Genomic DNA, 24,765 nt, shown 5'->3' on the forward strand with positions numbered 1-24,765 from the left:
TCTGTACTTCCTTTTTATTTTTTCAAAGCAACTTTTCCTTGTTAGCTCAGCATCACATTCCCTATTTTTGGTTACCGTAACGCAGTCACCCATTGCTACCATCAATGCTGGAAATAATTCCCCTTGTGATGCTAGTAATGTTATTAAACCTAATGGTGATATTCCTATCTAGACTAACGTCTGCTACATCTGAAAGTAACATTGTTTAATGCTGACCATCCCTTTAGTTAATAAAACAACGAAGCATACTTTCTGTATAAGCTCTCAGTCATTCTATATCCCTGTGAGTGAACTTTGATGTGGAATAATAAGACAGAATCATGTTTAACATTCCCCACTTGTCTACTGCCTTAGTATTGATCCTGACATACAATCTCTTTGCAGATGCAAATATCTCGTCTCTGTGGTAGAAATATGGAATCCCTTAGAAGCAGCGCCAGGACTATTAAGCAACTCTGTGCACAAATCTTATTTCTGTTCCTGGATAATTTCCCAGCCATGTATCCCAGTTGACCTGCAATCAACCGCCTTCCATATAATTTCTGGGCCCATTCGAGTCCCTGTCACCCTTGAGGTGTAAATTGCTTTCTCATACAATTTAGTGTAAATATACTTCAGTTAAACTAAATCTCTAGAGTTTTACATAACTTTTCCCTCCATTGATACCAGCCTTCAGCCGTAGATTTTGTTCTTATGTTTCCGTTCTCTAGCAAGGCCTTTTAAGAGTGCCAGTAAGTCATTTCCACAGTTTTTCAGACACTAAGAATGAGAAAACAATATATACACACATATATTCATAGATTTCACACTGTAACTCGAAGTTAAACATAGGCATATTCTTGTTTTGTAGAGTGCAGTTACTGCTTGTTATCCCTTCGAATGTGTAAACGATTGCAATGGAATCGATTTTATGATTATTAAAATGTAAAATTGCCTGAAATCAGTATGAAATACCAATCTACATAGATCTGAGAAAGTCTTGTCTGCATAATTCTGAGAAAGTCATTATGTTTAAATTTAGAGTGGTGAACAGGCTTGACAAAATCAGACAGTGATTCAAGTGCACGATTCAAATGCAGACATTCCATGTGACACCTCTGCATCGCCGAACATTTTCTTTTGAAAATCAGCACGACACATTCTAGTTCAGTAAAATAACCAATGCAAAATAAATGAAGATGAAAAGAACCACAGATTAACCAACTTTTCGAAACTATTGCCAACTCAGCTTCATGAATGGTTTTGACATAATCAGTGGACAGGGCTTAGCTGCAAAGCTAGGTGGACTGCTATAGCTATAAATCCTGGCCAGTTTTGTCTTTAGTATTTCTAAGACATCTTCAAGGGGTCTTGAAGACTTCTTAATCTTAGAAATATTTAAATTGAAATTAGTCAGGGTTTATCCCCAAAATTAATTTTTCCAGCGATTTCATTAAAGTATACATACATACATGAATAATTATCACATCACCGTGATTCATATAAATTATTCGAGCTACAAATGTCCTTTAATATCTAATTCGGGCTACCTCGGAATTGATATATTTTCATATATATAAACCGAAGGGGAATTTTTTATTTGATAATAATTTCGTCCCCTCATGAGATCGAACCACTGTCCAGTGGACAGGAACGAAGTCAGGTCGACGTTGTTAGCCGAACCGTTAACGTCAATGTCGTCCTAATTTCGATCCTGTCCGGTGGACGGTGGTTTGACCCCATCAGGGACTAAATTATTATCAACTAAAAAATTCCCCTTCGGTTTACATATATGAAAATATATCAATTCTGAGGTAGAGCAAATTAGATATTAAAAGACATTTGTAGCTCGAATAACATACATACATACATACATATATGTATATATATATATATATATATATATATATATATATATATATATATATACATATATAGTTACAAATATAGATCACCTCGTCTCCCCAGCATTTATTTAATCTATTTTATTTCTAAATGAGCAGCCATGTTTTCTCCTAAATCAGCTGATTTTGGGAGAGAATACGCGTTAGGAAGGGTGAAAAGGAATTTCCGGGTCAGGCTGAATCTTAGGGTAAAATGGGGCAAGTCACGGGATTAGCTAGGCCTCGATATGGGTTTTAGGGACTCCTACAATAAGACCTTTTTCCTTCCAAATTTGCTGGTTGTTGTTTTCCACTTTCAGGCAGTGCCCGAGGCGGTGTGTGAAATCCCTGCATTTCCAAGACACCTAGCATCTGTCTCAGTCGAAGCGAGACCTAAAGCAAGGCGGACGCGCCTCTTCTCCTCCTCTGACGGGAAGTCATCCCTGTCAAACGCTGGTGGGAACATCTCTTCATAGCACGACCCATGTTCCAGCCTCAAGTATTTAAGATTTGCTGAGTCACATGTCCAAGTCTTCATGCCTGCGAGCGCGAGTGCTGCATTACCGCAAGATAATACGAATAATTTTGAAAACCAGCTTTTACGTGAATCTCATTTTAGCCAACTATCCCCTTGTGAGAGATAATATTAGTCCCCGTGCGGACAAGCAGCATTTACTCTTTCTCCAGGCCATTACAACGGCCTCTTGTAAATAAATGTATGTAAAGTAATTAGCTGAGTTTTCTGGCGACCTTTTTTCTCTAAAAATAATAATGCCAAAACCCCCCTTTTTTAAGGTAAGTTAAAATCTAGCTACCTTGCATTTCCATATAACATTTCCTTTTATGTTTTGGGCCACACGAGGCCGGCTCATACGTAAATATATAATATTATATATATATTATATATATATAATAGATATATTATATTATATATAATAGAGAAGAGAGAGAGGGAGGAGAGATAGAGAGAGAGAGAGAGAGAGATGAGAGAGAGTGAATTATTATCTAAGTGATAACCACGATCTAGGATAAACCCAATAAAATGACTGATTTTTTATTCTTGTATGAGGGAAATGTTAAGTAAGACACGCACAGATTATGGTCTATCTAGCTCACAAGATGAGTGAAATTCGTATCAACTTGAAAAAGCTGAACTTCATCATTTAAAATATGCTAAGTCTATCGAACTTTTATGTGAGAGGGGACTGTTGGGATGCAGTATCTGGATGGTTACTGTGGAATGGAATTTATCTCTATGATAAATGACTGGTTTGATCTCATGCATTCATCATGCATGATTGGAGATGTAAAATCAAGGAATGCTCATGGAACTGACTTAGACAACCAGAAAACCCTTCTATGTAGAGTAAAATTATCAATGTAATGACAAAAATGGGAGTATGCAACGCAAGATCAAGCACACACAATTTTCAAAAGAGCGTGATTTGTACCGTGTCACTCATGAGTGGGTCTATATGAGATGTTAATAAAATAAACTATAATACAGAATATGTATTAACATAATAATTGAATCAGGACCCACTAGAAAAGTGTTTTGGGTGTTTCAGACAGATGAGTGGACTGCATGATCACCCTGGTGCTGTTAACTATATATATAGAATTAGAAAGCTGCGTTTTAGTAAGAACGTTGATCTAATCAGCGATAAAAACGTAAATAAGAAGAATGAAAATAATTGCTTATCAGCTGAGTTGGTGTCGATGAAATGCATCAAGCGAAGCTAAATCCTATGATGAGCGTAAACTTGCGTTAGAAATTTGCATAACAAGCAACATAATATAGAATAAAGACTTGGATCTAGAATTTGAGAACAACAATACAAACAAGACTCCAGAGGATATGGCCAGTTTTTCAGCTTATCCAAATAATTCGAAGTCAATATCTGATGTAATTGAAAAAACTTGTGATATATACGTAGGTGGCTACATCGTTAAAAAAATTCAGTGCAGTGTCCTCATTTAGATCAAAAGATGCCTGACATTCAAAGTGACTAAAGGCTCTGGATCAATAAAATTAACAAGTCAACTTTATATGGCGAATGAAATCTTTTTTTACAATAAAGCTTTAAGGATGCTTGCGTGTGAATTGAAATCAATTGGTGTTGATCTTCTTCCTATTGAAGTAATTTGAATTTTTTGCCAAATTAAAACGTGCAATAAAATAAAACAAAAAATTAATATTTTTTGTTTGTTTTCTGGACTTATTTCATGGAATATATGTTTCTATTGAATAAATGTTTCGTGTTGCTTTTAAGGAATTTGATCTTTAACTACCGATATTTGTGAAAAAGGAACATAAAAAGAAATTGGCAACAACATGGGAAATATGACAACACTCGTTCTTTCGCGTTACGTCATGCGTTGGAAAAGTATGTGTCTTTGGATCGACACCCAACAGTACCGATCCATTTATAATTTAAAATTCCCCTTCGGTGATAATTCCCCATTAGGGATGTTCCCGAAGTAGTGTGGATAGAAAATCAAACGGCATTTGTAGCTTGCTAACTATATTCATATTTTAACAATTATCCTTCCCATTCATTACCACGGGATCTTTCTTTCATCCAGTCTAGGTTATATTTTATACAAATATATATATGATATATATATATATATATATATATATATAATATATATATTATATATATAATAAAAGGAGCTCATACAAACACCAAAATATAGAGAGAGAAATACTATATTTCGGAGACTGCTGTCTTCCTTTTCAGGTAGATGAATGAGAAAAGTTACAGAAAAGGTGGTATTTATACCAAGAGGTCCTTCCACAGGTAAGCCAATTTAGGTCACTCTCGCTGATAACCTTCCTTTAATCTTCTTAGCATTGGTTGAATGAAAACCTTATCGATGATATCTGAGTCCCATGCTCCCTTTGAGATATTCCTTACCTGCCTCTCCTTAATCAAGGCCGATTCCATCATTTGACTCTTGTACCGGCAGTTGCTGCTGTAAATTATACGTGACAAATTCCAGTTTATTCTATGGTGATGTTCATTTATATGGTTGAAAATAGCTGAGTTCTGTTGTCCATACGTAACTGACCGTTTATGCTGTATTAATATCTGGGGAAGTGATTTTCCTGTAAATCCCATGTAAAATTGGTCACAGTCCAGGCATGGGATTTTGTAAACGCCTGTGTCCTTCGGGGATGTCTTTTGTTGGACGTTAATCAGGGATTTGGCTAAGGTCTTTGGGTAAGTATATATAATCTAGACTGGATGAAAGAAAGATTCCGTGGTAATGAATGGGAAGAGTAATTGTTAAAGTATGCAAAAGTAAAGGTGAAAAAAAGGACTGAAACTCGTAGGGAATAACATTACTCAGTAGAATATATAATTGCAGATACATTCAAAGATTCTGATATACAAGGAGGGCGGGGTATAGATCAAATGTCTGTAATGAAAAAATTATGAGAGAATTCTGCGAGTACAGGAAAATTGCTATACATAGCACAAATGGACTTCGAAAAAACTTACGATGGAATAAATAGATGCAATATTGCTGATGCTGATATGCATAACAGAGGATAAAATGTTGCAAGCAATTCAGATTTTTGGTCAATGAGAAATGTCAAGTTTGGATTGTTTATTCTGTGTGGCTGTTCGTGAGAGAAGTGAGACAGTGGAAATTAGACGAAATGTTCAAAGTTGTGGGACACGAAAACGAGTCGTGAAAGGAGTGTGGAGCTGTTCATGTTTGCAAATGATATGTATAGTAGTCCTTCGAGACAGTTTGTTTGTTTGTATGGTGTTTTTACGTTGCATGGAACCAGTGGTTATTCAGCAACGGGACCAACGGCTTTACGTGACTTCCGAACCACGTCGAGTGTGAACTTCTATCAACAGAAACTCACATTTCTCACCACCCCTCAGTGGAATGCCCGAGAATCGAACTCGCGGCCACCGAGGCGGCGGGCCAAGACCATACCGATCACGCCACTGAGGCGCTTGAAAAGACACTGCGGAAATCCATTCATTTTTCGCCGACATACAACAAGGCTGTCATAATGTGCGCCAAGACGTGACCACTGCAGAAAACATGTTTTATCAAAATATATAGCAGAAACTCATTTTCATATTTTGTTTGACCCATGAATATAACTGGCATAGTTAAACTCCTCGCAACTTATCTTTCGAAATTGTAAATTTTAGCATTACCACTATTTTTACTGAACAATCTGTAAGTTATGCAGCAATAGATATGAAATTTTCATATATTTTGGCTATCAACAAATGCCATTGTAAATTATGCTTAATCCATGCAAAAATAAGAGGCATAAAATTTTAATGACTGTAATGGTGACTGCGTTAAGAACATACCTGTGCACTAATTGGGTTGAGACATGGCAAGGACAATAGTAGTTTTTCATGCTGGAAATGAATGGAAAAAAAATATTAGTATTAATCATTCAAAAGAAGCAAATCCAGAATATGCAAATTCCAGCGTTAAACAATCTTCTCTATTGTAATTTTCAACCTTTTTTTTTTTATGTCTTCAAACTTTTTTTTTTATGTCTCTTCAAAATTGAAGGAAAGTAAGCCTTACAAGAACTTTATGGAAGAACTTAACAACTTCAGTAAAATAATACTATAGTAGACTCACATCAACCATGCATCTGATGTCTAGGGCAGCCCCTTACGACGCTCCTCATTGGTTGTGGTAAGCCAATCAAAATCAAAGGGCTGGAAACTGTCTCTCTCTCGAGCGTTCACATGGGCAGGATGTATGTTCCACCTCTCCTGATGGATACGTCTTTCATAAGTATCCCACATGAGAGGTAGAACATACATCCTGCCTATGCAAACTCTCGAGAGAGACCGAGAGTTTCCAGCCCTGTGATTGGCTTATCAACAGCCAATCAGGAGCGTCATAAGGGACTGGCATAGACATCAGATGCACGGTTGATGTGAACCTACTATAGCTGTAGCACCTTCGTATCTTATCTGAAACTGATTCCAGGGAGAATGTTAATGTACTATGGTAGATTCACATCAACTGTGCATCTGATGTCTAGGCCAGTCCCTTATGACGCTCCTGATTGGTTGTTGATAAGCCAATCACAGGGCTGGAAACTCTGTCTCTCTCGAGAGTTCACAAGCCAGGATGTACATTCCATTTCTCCTGAGGGATAAGTTTCAAAAGTATCCCTCAGAAGAGTTGGAACATACATCCTGCCTATGTGCCCTGTGACTGGCTTATTAACAGCCAATCAGGAGTGTCGTAATGGACGGGCCTAGATATCGCATGCACGGTTGATGTGAATCTACTATAGGACGTAAATCCTTTCTCTGCTCTCTCACCATTCCATATTCAGGCCAACAGTTTTTGAAAAAGAAAGGCATTCAAATGGTCTTTGAGTAAGGTGTTAAATCATGGACAAAGCAGTTAAAATTCCCAAGCCCTTCTGTCCGTTTTTATAAAAAATGGTATTGGTTAATAATCATTAATGAATTATTTGGAATTGTACTCAATAATTTTATAGTAACTTCACTTACTCATCTAATGAGTATTTATGACAACAAAATAAAACAAATCAATGTGACTGAAAAAGAACAAGTTAGTGATTTAAAATGTCATGAACCCTAAATGTTTCATGTCAACACATTTCAAGTTTATGCATAAGATTAAAAGTTTCAACAACGTAGTTTAAATAAGCTGAAGCTCTGTAAATTAACGCGGTAAAAATCCTATATCTACTCAGGTGCAGGTGATCACATCTACAAGACTATATCATTAAAACTGCATCATTCTCACACTTTAAAGTTGAGGCTAATTAACATCCGAGTTTAACACTGCAATTCTGTCAAACAAGGATTTCAATTCTGATCAACCTTGCTCTTAAGAAATCCACTCTTCCGCAGTCTCACGCTCTCTTAAAATGCAAGATTCTGAGCAAAATTTCCTCAAATGCCACATTTCTTAACATCTTACCGAACTCATCCAAGGGGAAAGCCAAGGGCGGTTAATCCACTGGTCCTCACTCCATGAAACAGAGGAGGAAAGAGATGATTCGCCAACTGTTCGAACTATCTGACCAACCTGCAAAGAAAAGTTTTCTTGAAGAAAATACTAAACTCAGTGGCTTACAGAAAAGGTATAAAATCGATTGTATCTATTGAGAGATTGAAGATAGCATCAAGATGAATGGAGGATTTTGTTCAACGATTAGCATAATACCAACTACTTTGTAAGCCATAAGGCAAAGTGCAGATCGCACTGAAAACAGGGTATTGTATCTAGTTCGCTCATGGGAGAAATCAAGTGGTTCTACCTATGAAAACTGACTGAAGAGGAAGAAAGATGTTCACAAGCAGAAATAAGGATTAACAGTACGTAAATCTACAATTGTATACCTTATAAAATCTTGTATAAATAAGACGGAGTTAAGTACGGACATCACCCTACTATATACAAACGAGTTATTTATCGGAAGGCTGTTTGTATGTTGAATTGTTTGTCGGTTGGTTACTGTTCAAGCCTATAGAAGTTCAGTATTATATAAAATCAATACAGTACTATACGTTTTTTTTTTTGCATCTTAACACAATACATTGCACATACAGTACTGTATGTACAGAATATGCGGGCAAAACAAAATCTGAACTTACGGGGAGAAAAGGAAACCGCACTGAACACAATTTTGATTTGCGATCCCGTTTGTTTGTATCTCTGAATGTTTGCAAATTGAACGTTCATCAGTAGGGTGGTGTCTGCAATGCTAGCAGAGCTACAGACAAATGATGAGCATTAGTTACCTGTTGCAAATTATATGCATATAGCAAGGACACCTGGTAATCTGCCCTTTTGAGCAGAGCGCACGTGGCCACCAAACGATTGAGGGATTTGACTACCCTGTTCCCGAAGACATACCTGGAAAGCGCAATCTCTCGTGACAATGAACCTGCGCAATTTTACCCCAACTTCTAATGCATCAAGGATTATGATGTCTATTAGTTGTTAGTAAATACTTTGTTTATTCTTGAATGATATTTTAGTAAATAATTAAGGTTGCATCTATAATTCTGAGAGTGCATCACAGATGTATCAGTATTATATGGAAAGCATTTTTATTGCAATAAATAGAGTTGCCACGAGGATGATATAAGAATAAAAAGAATGAAAACTAAATATTATTATTTGTCAATATAATAATTACAGTGTCATCGAATTAATAGCACTGAAATTATATTTCTAAACAAATGACTTTAATGTTTATCACAAACGGTAACCGAAACACAAACGTTCAAACGATACAATTTTCCATAAAAAAAAAAAAATAAATGAATAAATAAATGTCAAGCGAAGCAAAGTATGCAACCGAATTTTAAAAGAGGAAACAGAGGCTGCCAATCAAATTTACCGAGTATCGGATGGCGGATGCTGATAAAGGAGGAGGTAGCACTTCGAAAACTGGAGAGACAGAAGTATGAGCTGCTGAGTCACAGCGTTGCGATAGGAGTCGTGTCTCAGGTAAAACAGGGGTCTCAGTAAGATGCCGGTCCTCTCGTCCACGACGATGTCTGCCCAGCCCCGTTCACAGTGCTCCCCGTCGACGAGATCTCTGGAAGAGAGAAAAGTGTGGTGAAAAACAAGGTCTAAAGAATATTCTTTAGACCTTGGTGAAAAAGACGTGCTGGAACAGAGGTCTCTAGATCGTGCGTATGAGGAACTCACCACTTTCATATTTCAAAACGTGATCCTAAAACTACAGTAGGGTCTTGTGTTCATTTTTAAAGCTGCCTGGCTGGCAGACAGATGAGAAGGCTACGAACTGATTCCAAAACTAATTTTGTATTATGAATGGTATAAGTAACGTAAACAGCAGTAAGACATTGTTTAAACTGCATGCACGTTGTTGCAAAAGCATTCTTCATGTATTGCTCACAGGACCTCATTAAAACTGGATGTTATCTAGCGATTATATGTATTCAGGAAGTTACGAGCTTCCTGAAAGACTTGTAACTTTTATTTCCCTGAATAAATATCTCCGCTAGATACCATCTAGTTTTAATGAGGTCCTGTTGGTAATTGTATTAATACACAGAATAAATGTGTAAGAGATAATTATATATATATATATATATATATATATATATATAATATATATATATGTGTGTGTGTGTGTGTATCTGCTTGTGTTTTGATTCTTATAAGTTTTTGTTTCTATGAATGTTTTCCAAATCATGTTACATACAGTTTACCTCAGTAAGATAGTTTACATTAATTCCTTAATTTTCATTTAAATTCCCTTTTTCCTACATAGCAGGACTTTACTTACTTTCCACATAATTTTCACCGAGCTATTCTTTCCCAACATGTACTATATGTATGCATGTATGCATGTATATATAAATATATTAAATTTAAATTTCTGACTTACATCAGGATCGAACCCAGGTCTTTCAATTAGAAGAACAGACGAAATGCTGCAAGATTGTCATCGGGGTCACTGCTGAGTCGGGAAGCTGAGGAAAACTCGCCGGTATGTAAGGCAGTAGTTAGCCTTCCCAGTTAAGGCCTTACAGAGGTCTACTTAGGTTCCAGCTTCTTTTACGACTGGTGTGACCCGGATGGCAGCGGTCTGGTCTTTCAATTGAAAGACCTGGGTTCGATCCGGATGTGAGTCAGAAATTTATATATATATTTATACATACATACATGCATGCATATATGTATGTATTTCTTTTCCACACGTGATTGTGTGATTATCTCTCTCTCTCTCTCTCTCTCTCTTTCTATATATATATATATATATATATATATATATATATATATATATATATATATATATTATATATATATATATATATATATATATATATATATATATATATATATATATATATATATACGCGCAAGTACAAACAATCTACGACCCATTTTATCATATTATCTCTTTCTTTCTTTCTGCCATCTATCCAGCCAAAAGGTGCTTGAGTTTCAAGTTCATTGCATTAATCCAACGTTATAAACCCTAGTTATTACTTGCAATCGTTCTCTTTAAAACTTTCTCATTCTCTTCGGCTTCCTAAGTGGCCTAATTACTGATCATTCTTTCAGGCAAAGGCGATCTTTTGCCCGATCACGTAGATCGGTCTGTTAATCAGAGCCGATTCTACACCTGCCTCCCCTAACAAACGTCCTCCAAATTCAGGAAGAGTCCCAACTCTTCTTTAGTTTCCTGAAACACACTTCTGTCTCCAAGGGTCTAACTTCATCTTCGTCGTTTAGGTCAGTAAACGCCTTCTGACACTATAAATAACAAATCACTATCCTTTTATACTTATAATATATGACATCACTGTGACTAATAATGATCGTCTTGTGGTAAAACCTTCTCTGAGGCGATATTTCCATTGATTTTCTCGCTAATCTCTGAAAAATAATATCATTAATTTCATTCTCGCCTCCCAGTGGCGGATTTAAGGGGGGTGGGTGGGTCACCTTGTCACATGGCCACCATACCCCACATGAATAATAGAATATTGTTTTCTTTCAATAAATCATTATTAGTAGCAAAAATTTGCTTCGATAATGATTATTTTAAACGAAAACAACAACTGTAAAACAACTATTAATGTGTGTATACGTATATGTGTGTGTATACGTATATGTGTGTGCATACGTATATAAATATTGATATGTACCGTATGTGTGTACGTTACATATAGTATATACGTGTATATATATATATATATATATATATATATATATATATATATATATATATATGTGGTCCCCCAAATGACAGACTTCTATGTCCGCCATTGTGGACCCCTTCCCCCAAAACAATCTTTTAATCACCTTATCAATTACCTCGCAATGATCGCATGCCCTTTCCGTTACTCATTTATTTCTGACCTACTCAGCAACGGCATCTTTATCAAACGGTCCTTTCCTGACTACTTATTATCAGTACACCTCGTAATCAACACCAAGATCTTTACCTGAGACGCCTCTCCACCAAATTGATGCCGTAAACGGAGGAGAGAAGGTAGTGGAGTTCAGCATTTTCCGTCACTACTTCGGAGGCAACAAAGGTGAACATTTTATATCTTTCCTTACTGGCTGATTCTTCTGTGCCTTCGCCCGTCTTCGGTTTCCATTCAGTAGGCTGATCTTCCGACTGCGCCATACTAGATTCGGGCCGAGAATTCTCTGCGTCTGCTGAAGCGTTGATAAAAAGGAAGGAAACTAGACAGACAGTACAGTGTAAGTATTACGATCAAGAAATGTGCACATCTTCATGTTTCAGACATTTATAATGAGCAATTCACTGTCACAGGATTTATAAGACGGCTAGGAATAAACAGTCACAAGATCAATTGAAAAGTGGGACCTCCTTAAAAAAACTATATAATATATAGTATATATATATATATATATATATATATATATATATATGTATGTATGTATGTATGTATGTATGTATGTATGTGTGTGTATATATATATATATATATATATATATATATATATATATATATATATATATATATGAAATAACCTTACAGGGGCCATCGACTTGAAATTCAAGCTTCCAAAGATTATGGTGTTCATTTGAAAGGTGTTACATAAGAGAGGAGATCAGTTATTGGAATATAAAAATAAAAGATAAATTAATAAATGAAAGAAAAAAAACAGCATCATTTGTGAATATGGGCCTTCAATATTAGCAATAAGTAAGGGAGACTGCAATTATACCAGATACATCTGAACAAATAAAAAAAAGGGGGGGATATGACGTCAAATCTGAATTATTCCATTTCAAGCCTGATTAAAAACCAGTCTTGATTATTCCAGACAGAAATCAAGGAAAAGTTTACTATCAAAACGAGACCCGAAACCTTCATCTACTTGTAAATGATGGCGTGGGTTAAAGTAGTATATTTGTTGACTTATCAATCTCACGATTTATCATATCGACAATTATCAGTGAGAAGTGGCTCCACGAGGTAAGATTTAAAACTACCGAGTCTGTGAATAGTGGCACTACGCGGTAAGATTTAGAAATTATCCGTAAAAAGTGGCACTACGAGATAAGAAGTCATCATAGTGCATGCATCTTTTACTGTCACTAGCATAGACTATTACGCCTTGAAAATCGCAAGAATACTTGGAGGAGAAAGACGACGAGATAATCATAATTTCTAAAATGGAGGCAAAAACTCAGCACCCATAATTTTGATTTTAATCATAAAAGAACAAAAATGCTAAAGTTTATAGGAAGTTACGAGAATTTAAAATTTCATGCAAACTTTTGGCATTTATTAAACCTCATAAAACCATATCAGTGACAGCATATACTAATGGAAATGTCTTAACTTGATACATCTTATTTCCAACACTTAAGTGATCTATCTATGGGAAGTCTGTACAAGCAATACAAATAAATTAAAACACAATAAAGTGTTCAAGTGTAAAAGTTACACTAGTTATCACAAAGAGGCATAAACCAAAACCTCAGACGTAAAGTTTAGAAAAAGATATCAATACTGTGACATATTTGTGTGATCATTTAATCAGCATTATGAACGCCTATCCAATTTGCATTGAAAATAAACTACGTCGACGCCACTTTTATGGTATTAATATACAGATATTCGTCACAGGTTATCAAGAGCAATGATTATGAAATCGTACCTCTGAACAACAACAGTAATATACAATAATGTAAAAACTGGTGTTATCTGAACCTCATACACTTACAAGCAGAAGAACCTTCTATCGCTGTGCAGAGAGCAACAACCTGTATGTTCTGGCGGAGGCAGCAGTTGACGCAGGAGCGGGTGTTGTGGAATTCGGAAGCCTCCCACTCCACCACCAGACTGAACTGGGAACACGGGATGTGGTCGACGACATTGCCTTCGTTCCACACCAAGATGCAATGCTGGTCGATACTGCATCATAATATAAATAATAATGGCTTAACTATCACCCCCACCATTCATGATGATGAAATGCATGTTGAAAAACGATTACGTGACCTTTCCACGACAAAGAAAGGACTTATTACAAAATTAATCTAAACTCCGCTAATGCAAGCATATTTGCAATGAAAGAAGTAATAATTACAACAAAACCAAATTATGGACAAGTAAGCCAGTTCACAAGTGCGAAATAACCACCGAGCAGTTACAGAAAATGACAAGTGAGTCTACACGATTCCTCTCCCTCCAGCAGTACAGTAATTCAGTCTCTCTCCCCTCGCCGTCTACAGTCTGCACCCTACTTGACACTCCTCCCTCTGTCATCCGGCCTGGAAAATGGCCCTATTTCATCCTAACAAAAAAACTGGAAGTTCTTGCTTCCATTCCATCAAGCTTTTTTTTTTTTTTTTTTTTTTTTTTTTTTTTTTTTTTTTTTTTTTTTTTTTTTTTTTTAGAACACACGCTCTTTGAGGAAGGAGCTAAGAGAAATCTTCAAAGGACTTAAAGGACACGAAAACTCACAGTTGTAGAACCTCCTGGTACTCCGGCACTGAAGGCAATAAGCCGACCTTGGATGCGCCCACGGTTTTCTGAAGCTGTTGGCACACAGACTCGCTTTCTCGCTTGCAAACTATCAGGACCTGTAACATTTTCCTGGTTAAGGATTCTCTCCTCTAAACAGCACAATATGGAAGTACACTAATCATACAGTTCATGATAATACTATTTATTATTTAGATTATTATAATCATAATTACTTTTACAACCATTAATCATCAAGTTGAGCACTGTCACTGTTTTATTACTGCAACAATCAGAAGTAAAAACACTATTTCAGTATAATATAGCTAGAAGAAGAAAATACGATCAACCGATCGTATGCTCTTGCGCAGGGAAACACTTAGGAAAAGGATAAAATACATGAGAGGGTGAACGGAATGTATGATGACGATATCTGCGAACGAGAGCCAAAACAGACACGAATAAGAATTATGGACCGAAGGCATTTATTGGGCTACTGACTAAATAAACAGAATTCCTTATCAAATTCTCTTACTATAGTGCTGATACTTTCTCATTTCAAACCACAACATGGCATTTCTTTTCAGAATAAGAGTAAAGCAGTGAAAGTCCCGAGACTTGCTACGAATGATCTCATTTTTCAAGGTGCAACTCTACAATATGTATTCAAGGGCCCCTCAAGGTTTACTGCGTACAAGGATTTTTATACTGAAAAAAATTACGCAAATTCAAGTGTGTACTGACATTCAAAAAACCAATACCACACAAAACACCGTTAAATTGGTTCAATTTAACTGAAAAACGAATACAGGTTAAATAATTTGAGAGAGAGAGAGAGAGAGAGAGAGAGAGAGAGAGAGAGAGAGAGAGAGAGAGAGAGAGAGCAGGAAAAAGTTGTTATCATAAATGATAAGCCTGATAATTCGAGAAGATTTGACTAGTTTTATTTATTTATTTATTTTTTAGTTTTCAGGTCAGTCTCAATTTGAACAAGATGAAAGTTCACGGTGGCTACAGTTTCGTTTTAAGCCTGGTTGTTACATCATGTATTACCCACAAAATAATCACTTGTCGCCAGCCTAGAATCCCACTTTTTTTTTTTTTTTTTTTAAACTTTCGTAAAAATATAAACAAGTAATTTGCACAATTCTGCTAACAAACAAATAAAATAACACACACACACACACACACACACACACACACACACACACATATATATATATATATATATATATATATATATATATATATTATATATATATCCTTTCGACTTGATGTCGAAAGGCCTTAGAGCACTCTTTCCTTTCACTTTCCTTCGTGGCTTTTGCATTAATATATTCATCACGTTCCGAAATTCCATGATCCAGTTTTACATGCATACATACATTTTATATATATATATATATATATATATATATATATATATATATATATATATATACATACATACTGTAACAAAAGTGTTTATTTCCTTCTACAAAACATTTTTGGGGAAAGACTTTTACTTACATGGAAAAAATAAAGCAGTGCATTTGAATACAAGAAATACTTCGACACTGCTTTCGTGTTTAGTCATTCAAATCCACTACTCTCCATATTTACTTACGATTTTTATTATCTATTCTTTACCCTTGCATGCGTTTTAAACATTGGATTGGCATAATTCGATATGATGGCCATTGTATACTTGGTCCTCAACTATTTTGTTAATTTTTAGGTTTTCAATTGGATAAGTTTGAATGATTGCTTGATAGCCGTTGCTGAAATTAGCTGAATTTAAGCTGTTTTAACCAATCTATACATGGAATACTTTGAAACTACAGTAATAAATGCAATAAAACCCAAAAACATTCTGGAATTTTTCATATATAATTTATTGCAGCAACTGTCGGTACAAAAATCAGATGATAGAATTAGCCTTGATTAAACAGAGACAGGTAATGAACATCTTAAAGGGCGCATGGGATTCTGTTATTGATGAAGTTTTCCATCAACCAACGCTTAAGAGGATTAAAGAAGAATTATCAGTGGGAGTGACCTAAATTGGCTTAACTGTGGATGGATCTCTCGGTATAAATACCACCTTTTCTGTAACTTTTCTCATTCATCTACCTGAAGAGAGAGACAGCAGTCTCTGAAATATAGTACTTTCTTTCTATATTTTGGCGTTTTTATGGGCTCCTTTTATTAGATGGAATTCTGTTGTAACAGAACATTTTTGACATTTTTCACAGATCATATATATATATATATATATATATATATATATATATCATTAGAAGGATCCACAGTAATATCCTTGTTTATCAAGATAAAAATAAAATATCTATGGAAATATATACCTATATTTTATCTTGATAAACAAGGACATTTCTGTGGATCCTTCTATTGATTTCTTAGAAGCACGATACGGTGTTTTTATATTGCATACATACATATATATATAGACAAATATTTGGAGAGAGAGAGAGAGAGAGAGAGAGAGAGAGAGAGAGAGAAGAGAGACAGAGAAGTGAGAGAGAGAGAGAGAGAGATTCTTCTCCAACTTGCCTTGAAATCGTTGTCCGACGGATGTTCCTTTTTCCTGGCCATCCTCAGCTCCTTTTTCAGGGTCTGAACCTTGGGATGGGTCAAATGATTCTCTTTTGATATTATGAGCTCCAGTTCGGAAAGCAGATGGTCATAACAGTCTGTAAGAATGAAACAAAAGACATATGAGAGAAAATTATGGGGCTACATTTTGTGTGTTAGGTCCACCTGTCTCATTTTCAAGAAGAAAACTAAAATTTCTGGAGTAATCGGCAGGTATAGAGACTTCCGGAAAATACATGGAAGGTGTTCATACACAGAATATTTTGAAGTTAATTTGGTATGAGAGTGAGCGGTACTATATAAGGAATGTTGGGGGTGGGGCGGGTGGGATGTTACTGATTGGCTGAAAATGATCCGGTTACATGGACGTTGTCACACAAAATTATCTCCTTAGCTTTAAAATCAAATTACTGACCTTTATAACTCTTTAATACCCCGTTACTTTTACGAACAAAATCGTGGGTGTAAGTATAGGTAAATTTAAACATACTGCACACAAAATCTTAGGCAAAACCCATATTAGATCTGGTTTGGGAAAGACTGCAAATTCAGGCTGCATTTGAGTTTGCGAGCGTTTGAATATCAAAACCTGTGAGAAACTAGCCTCACTATATATAACAAGTCGGTTATCAGCAAATACAACTTATGCAGAGGTATGTAAAATTAATGCTTAGGCTCCAATTAGAGTAGCAGGACTTAACAGTATATGAATGACCTTACCTTGTCAGGTCTATGTCCTGATTGGTGCATACGAGAAAGCAGACAAATTGCAGTGAAATGCTTCAAGAGCTACATACTGACAGATTCTGAGAGCGGAACAAGGTTCTTTAAACCTTTGTGGTATAAGGATAAGATTAATAGCTCTCGTAGGGCTGGCCCGAAGGATTAGATATTTTTACGTGGCAAGGAACCAATTGGTTACTTAGCAACGGGACCTACAGCTTATTGTGGGATCCGAACCACATTATATCGAAAAATGAATTTCTATTACCAGAAATAAATTTCTCTGGTTCCGCGTTGGCCGAGCCGAGAATCGAACTTCGGACCACCGGATTGGTAGCCGAGCGCGAAATCCACTCGTCCAACGAGAAACCCTGTGGTATAAGGATGGTGGATATTGGTATCACAGCGGATAGGATGAAGTAGAGCTCCGGCAGAATGACAATTTGTTCAGCGCTTATCAAGATCATGCAAGATCTGGCAAGAAGTGGTGAACAGGCAAGTTTTGTAGTTACATGAACAGATTATTGTAAAATGTGTCGAAAGTGTTGATGAATTGCTTAAAGCACAGTAATGTATACAGCACATAATTCTTTCTTTAAAATGCCACCAGGAAATGGGTGGATTGAGTTTTTGAGGAGACTAACGTTTATATTGACTGAAAAAAAAAACAGAAACTCACCTTGCCAAGGTCGAAGTACATTTGTCTTCATCTGCACTGCTTAGGTCTGATCATTCCTTAATGTTCAATTTCCTCACTTTGCAATGTTATGGTTCAGAAAACGTGATGCCATTTTTAGCCTCATTTACAGGATGCTCGGGGACTTTCCACACTAATATTTTGTAAAAATGACTTGCTCACAAGCAATTAAGTTATTACAGTGTTTCCATGATTCATTGACTGATTATGCCGTAAAAAAAGTTAAATAGAATACTAAAAATAAATAAGTTAAACAAATTTATATATAAAAATATCTAATATATATATTATTCGATATTTTTATAAATTGTTTTGAATTATTTATTTTTAGTGTACATTATATATATATATATATATATATATATATATATATATATAGAATTGTTTTAAATTACTTATTTTTAGTGTACATCATATACATATATATATATATATATATATATATATATATTATATATATATACATATATATATATATATATATATATATATATATATATATATATATATATATATACACATATACCCAGATCAAGGGCAGGGATACAGAAGCAGATGACACAGGAACCATTTATTCCAATGTTTCATGATTCGTAATCACATCTTCAGGGAGATCTACAACAATAGGAATCATGATACGTTGGAATAAATGGTTACTGTGTCATCTGCTTCTGTATTCCTGCCCTTGATCTGGATGTGAATGTGATGTGCGCTGAGTTAGCCATTACTCCCTGGTTATATATATATATATATATATATATATATATATATATATATATATATATACTATATATATATATATATATATATATATATATATATATATATATATATATTATATACATCGAGCAACAATGTCCTTTGATATCTAATTCGCTTTACCTCGGAATTAATATATTTTTATATGTGTTAACCGATGAGGAATTTTTTAGTCGATAATAAATTTGTCGGCTCACGGGTGCGAAACATCGAACCAACAAATTACTTACCGACTAATATATTCCCTTTCGGTTAACATATATAAAATTATAATTAATTCCGAGGTAGAGAGAATTTGATATTAAAGGACATTTGTAACTCGATGTATGTATATGAATCACGTAACGTGGTATGACTCATATATATATATATATATATATATATATATATATATATATATATACATATATATATAATATATTAAATAAATATATATGTATCTATATATAATACATCATATATTATACATCTCTCTCTCTCTCTCTCTCTCTCTCTCTCTCTCTCTCTATATATATATATATATATATATATATATATAATATATATATATATATATAATATATGTATGTATGGTATGTGTGTGTATGGTGTGTGACGTGTGTGAACGCCCGCGCAAGTGTTTGTGTATGCCTTTGTTTATTTATAATCCCAACAGATAATGAAAATGTTCGTGCGTATTTTGCTGTACACGCATAAGGGAAAGATAAGCATCTATTGAGCCAATAACGAGATACCCCCAGTCTCAGTAGTGATCTAGTCCTAAGGGTAAGCACTTGTGGAAGCTGCAGTCCCATGCCAGTGGAGTGTCTGTGTGTGTGAGTATATTATATATATATATATATATATATATATATATATATATATATATATATATATAATAAAAACGAATGCCTCTGACATTAGTTATTTTTATAAAAGGTAAATTAGTGTACATATACATGTTTACATATATATATATGTATATACATAAAAATAAAGGTAAATTAGTGTACATATACATGTTTACACATATATATGTATATACATGAACATAAACACATTACTTTGCCTGTTTTAAATACTTGTGTCAGAGCCCTTCATTTTTGCCCGTAACAGTGAAAGAAATTCTAGATTTTTAAAGGTACAGTACGTTATGTTTTCTCTTTGTGTGTGTGTGTGTGTGTGTTCCTTCAGTTTCTTTGAGTACCCGTTAGTGACGACTGTTTGGGTATTCGTCAATGCCGTTTTACTGCTAAAACATTTCAAATGTTCTCGTTCGTGATGTTGGGATTCGCTGGACATAAGTATGAACTCGGAAGAAAAAATAATATCCAGCGTTGTGAAGAATTTCTTTTACAAAAAAAATAAAATCCAGTCTTGTGAAGAATCTCCTTTACAAAAAATATAACATCCAGCTTTGTGAAGAATCTCCTTTGCAGAGATGCTATTCAGTTCACAACGATACACTGGAAGATAATTTTCTTGCACTTTCCTACTGTTTCTCTGTTCATTCTCTGTTTATCGGGTTTATTAAAAAAAGATCATATCTCAGTGAGCTACCTGACCAGCGTCAATATGAAGACCTGCAGTTGCCTCAGATGCAGCAGAACAAGAAAGTAAGCCTCTCGTTTCCATCAGCTTTACTTGAACGATCGGGAGGGACTTCGGAGTTATTGGTCGGCTCCTCTGAACGAGTGGTTTTCGCGCTCGGCTACCAATCCGGTTGTCCTAAGTTCGATTCTCAGCTCGGCCAACGTGGAATCAGAGAAATATATTTCTGGTGATAGAAATCCATTTCTCAATCTATTGTGGTTCGGATCCCACAATACGCTGTAGGTCCCGTTGCTAGGTGACCAATTGGTTCCTAGCCACGTAAAATATATCTAATCCTTCGGGCCAGCCCTAGAAGAGCTGTTCATCAGCTCAGTGGTCTGGTTAAACTAAGATTTAACTTTGAGCGGGACTTCGCAGTTATTGGTTGATTAGAGTTATTGCCTGGCGGTCTTTTATGAGTTTTAGATTGCTTAGAGGACCAGTTTTAAATTCATTAAAATTAATGTTACAAAATATAACGTAAGGTTACTGAACCAACTCATTTTTATCAAACAATCATACATACAGAAAATAGTAACTTGCTTGGAGGACCTTTTTTAAATTCATTAAAATTAATGTTACAAAATATAATGTACGGTTACTGAACCAACTCATTTTTACCAAACAATTATATTATACAGAATATGGTAACATTAAGGTACTAAAATATAACAATTTGGAGTGGGGGGGGGGGGGGGGGGGGACCTTATTACATATTAAAAAATGGAAACCTTAAACTGATGAAACAAAAATTTTTTTTTTTATTTGACAACTAATTAATTAATAAGAAAATGCAACTTATATGAAAAATAAAACGCTTAGTTATCAAATGAACGTTCAATGGGATGGGTGCATTCGCTTCGCCTGAACCAGTTCTTCTAGATTTGGCTTTGCTTTTGCCAGTGCAACTCTCATATCAGTTGCTGCTTCTAATCTGTTTCGAGGATTCTGTTTTGATGGCAAGTGGTGTGGAAAACGCTGACTCACACTCACAGGTAGTTGCAAATGGAATCAGCAAGTTTAGAGCCATCTTTGCTACACCTGGATAGGTCTGTGCCATTTCAATCCAAAAATCACTATAGCACATTAAACGGAAAATATGTTTAGCACCTGCATCATTAATCAACTCAATAAATTGTTCTTGTGTTAAATAATCCTCCCAAGGCAGATCATTCATGGAGCGTACAAATGGGTTGCTGATAAACTGATAGTATTTAAAAAAAAAAAATTCAGGTTAGGAAAATAATGAGTTACTTCTTCACTAAGAATTGATTCATATTGTTTTATCGACTCATTGATATCGTCTTCGGCGTTAAGCTTAATTCTCGTCGATATATGTATTTAAATTGTGGAAATGGGGCGAAATTGTTCTTCTCTAGCTTAGAGTGCCATAGTTCGAGCTTCATTTTTTTCATGGCAATGGAGCACTGTGATCTCTTTTCCTTGCAGCGACAAATTGATGGAATTCGTGGATTCAAATATGTCTACCAAAAATGACAGGCATCTAAGAAAACGGACATCAGAATTTTGCGTGGATGTCTGGCTTAGTGTCTTCCAAACATTGCTGCATTTCTTCACGTAGTACGAGGATCTCTTCAATGCTTTCCCTTTGGAAAGCCACCTTATGTGTGAATGCAATAAGAGTGTTTCAAATTCGTATTCGCTTTCTTCGCATAATGCAGAAAATAAACGAGTTAAGTGGGTTCGCTTTAATGAAGTTAACTGCATCAATCACTTTCCCGAGAACATAGTTCGACTCATCAGGCATGGCTTTCATTGGAAATGATTGGCGGTGAATTATTGTGCACCAATAATATATGGCGATTTTTGCTCTTTTTTCACCATTTTATTCTTTCATAAAAAAATCTAGTGAGATAAACATATTGTGGTAAAGTTTTTTTTTTTTTTTTTTTAACAATATTCCACACGCAAAAGAACATTTGGTAGCATATAACAAATGCCAGACCGTATGTTGGAGAGTAATCCTAATTATAGCAATAAGATTTGGTGACCCCTTAGCGGTCCCCCTGAGACGCCTTTAAGGTCCCCCAAGGGACCGTGGACCCCAGTTCGAGAACCACTGGTCAAGACCATCTTCGAGGGTACCAAGAGCGACCTTCACGTTTCAAAACGAAATGTAACAAATTATAACTTCGAAGTTTACTGTTTGGTGAGTAGACGGCAGCAGCTGGCTGTTTTTGCTTACTCGAGGAGTAAACCTACAAATTACTTGGTGTTGGTGTTCTTGTTGTTCTTGATGTCGTTGTTGTTCTTCTTGGGGGTTAGGAAAGCCCTATGGAAAAGCCTAAAAAGGTGTTTTGCGTTGAGTTAGAGATATAAGAATTTTAGGTGTTTCACGGTTAGTTGAAGCTACAGGAATTTTAGGATAGGATATTTATGATTTATACATTAGAATGTAAATGTAAAAAATAAATAATGTGCATGTTACGACAGTTCAGAACAATTACCTCTAATAAAATATAGCGTATTTATTTTAATTTTCGTTGGTGAAACAACGCGCTATTTGACTAGATTTTTGCACAAGCTCCGAATAAGCTGGAGGTCGGATCACGCCTTGTTAATAATAGTAATCACAAAAATGTGAAATTATTAACAAGTGAACATTTTCGAATTCCACAACAATTCTTACATCTCAGCACAAGTTTTTAATGACACTGAATCCAGAACTCGCGAGTAACGGTAGAATCGTTATGTAACCTAGGCACACTTAACATGAATTCAGGATATAATGGGAAATTAATTCAAAGCAATTTATTCTGTGGTTTATGTTCCATTTACAATGTGGGAACTTTGCCTTCTAAATCGTCAAATGTATTCAGCTAAAATCCAAAGAAAAGAAAAAATGATTTGAGAATCAATATAAATCCACATCGGCTGCAGTAATAATAATAATAATAATAATAATAATAATAATAATAATAATAATAATAATAATAATAATAATAATATCATGAGCAGTAAAATGAAGTAATATCACAATTAATTTTTCAGTCAAAATGTATAAAATTCTGTAGGGAGAATAATTCCACTTCTGATACACTTTTTCCAGGTTAGTATTTTGGATTTCCATTGCAATAATTAAAAACTACGGAAATAATAATAATAATAATAATAATAATAATAATAATAATAATAATAATAATAATAATAATAATAATAATAATAATAATTTATCAAACCCGGCAAGGGTTGGATAGTTGACTCAAACGTTGTAATCTACGAATCAACGTCGTAACTGCCGGTTCCCCGTCAGAGATTTTGCAGACTTTCTCCTTTTTAGCTCTGCCCACTCGAAAAAGACCCCCGCCAGCCAATAAACTCGGCCTGACCTTAAATGCCCGCACGATCAAGACCTTGCACAATATCTTAAAAAACAAACAAACAAATAAACAAAGCACTATCCTCCCATTTCACAACCATTCACAAACTCTGCTACAGAGGCAAACCACTTCTTATACCAGAGCGCAATCACCTGATCAACAAAGTCCGATGAATTTCGAGGTAACTCCCGAGACCTCCCCACAGGGAAAGAAAGAAAAATGAAAAGAATCCCAGAGGTAAAATCCGCTCGTCGATATCGCCACTGCGCGCCTGCAAGCATTAAAAGCTGAGCCCGCAAGAACGACGGCGCTCCCTTTTGCCACCAAGTAGAGAAACCACCATTTATCACTGTACAGCAGTGTTTCTTAAACTATTTGTGCAGCGGACACCTCTTATAAAAATGACTCGTGTAGCGGACACCTTATTATGATAATTTCCCTCTTGGGTTTAAAAGTGTTTTCCGGGTACAATATATAGTACTAAAATTGCTACTGAATTATTTATTAATGGCTTATCTTCAACATAAATGTTTACATCTTACTTAAAATAACTTTCGCAACATTATTAATTTTGCAATTTTGCACGCAAATTTTAGTGAGTGTTTGAACCACGTTTTGGCCTAAAATTTATCTGATACCGACGGCCAAAGTATCCTACGGACCCCTTGGAACATTACACGGACCCTTGGGGGTTCGCGGACCACACTTTAACAAACAATGCTATACAGGAACTAC

At 35.3% G+C, this 24,765-nt stretch overlaps 3 protein-coding genes across 4 annotated transcripts in view; 2 read left to right on the top strand and 1 right to left on the bottom strand.

Annotated features, from left to right (window-relative positions):
- Positions 1–24,765, top strand: part of LOC135221001 (glutamate dehydrogenase, mitochondrial-like) — a 452,434-nt gene that overhangs the window by 98,104 nt on the left and 329,565 nt on the right. The window lies entirely within an intron of this gene.
- The window catches only part of LOC135220996 (uncharacterized), a 114,672-nt gene that overhangs the window by 11,730 nt on the left and 78,177 nt on the right, over positions 1–24,765 (bottom strand). The window contains exons 4-11 of the mRNA XM_064258699.1: positions 16,897–17,036; positions 14,347–14,465; positions 13,604–13,794; positions 11,843–12,062; positions 9,256–9,456; positions 8,651–8,765; positions 7,827–7,934; positions 6,215–6,265 (exon numbers count right to left, since the gene is read on the bottom strand). Coding sequence (XP_064114769.1) covers positions 6,215–6,265; positions 7,827–7,934; positions 8,651–8,765; positions 9,256–9,456; positions 11,843–12,062; positions 13,604–13,794; positions 14,347–14,465; positions 16,897–17,036 — 1,145 coding nt within the window. The remainder of the gene's footprint in view (positions 1–6,214; positions 6,266–7,826; positions 7,935–8,650; positions 8,766–9,255; positions 9,457–11,842; positions 12,063–13,603; positions 13,795–14,346; positions 14,466–16,896; positions 17,037–24,765) is intronic.
- Positions 19,856–24,765, top strand: part of LOC135220998 (ileal sodium/bile acid cotransporter-like) — a 46,054-nt gene continuing 41,144 nt past the window's right edge. Inside the window, exon 1 of one of the 2 annotated variants that reach the window (XM_064258704.1) lies at positions 19,856–19,882. The gene's annotated coding sequence lies outside the window, so the exon portion shown is untranslated. Of the gene's footprint in view, positions 19,933–24,765 lie in introns of both variants that reach the window. The other variant, XM_064258702.1, reaches the window with a different exon arrangement.

This window comes from Macrobrachium nipponense, chromosome 2, assembly GCF_015104395.2.
Source record: "Macrobrachium nipponense isolate FS-2020 chromosome 2, ASM1510439v2, whole genome shotgun sequence".
In the NCBI taxonomy this organism is placed as follows: Eukaryota; Metazoa; Arthropoda; class Malacostraca; order Decapoda; family Palaemonidae; genus Macrobrachium; species Macrobrachium nipponense.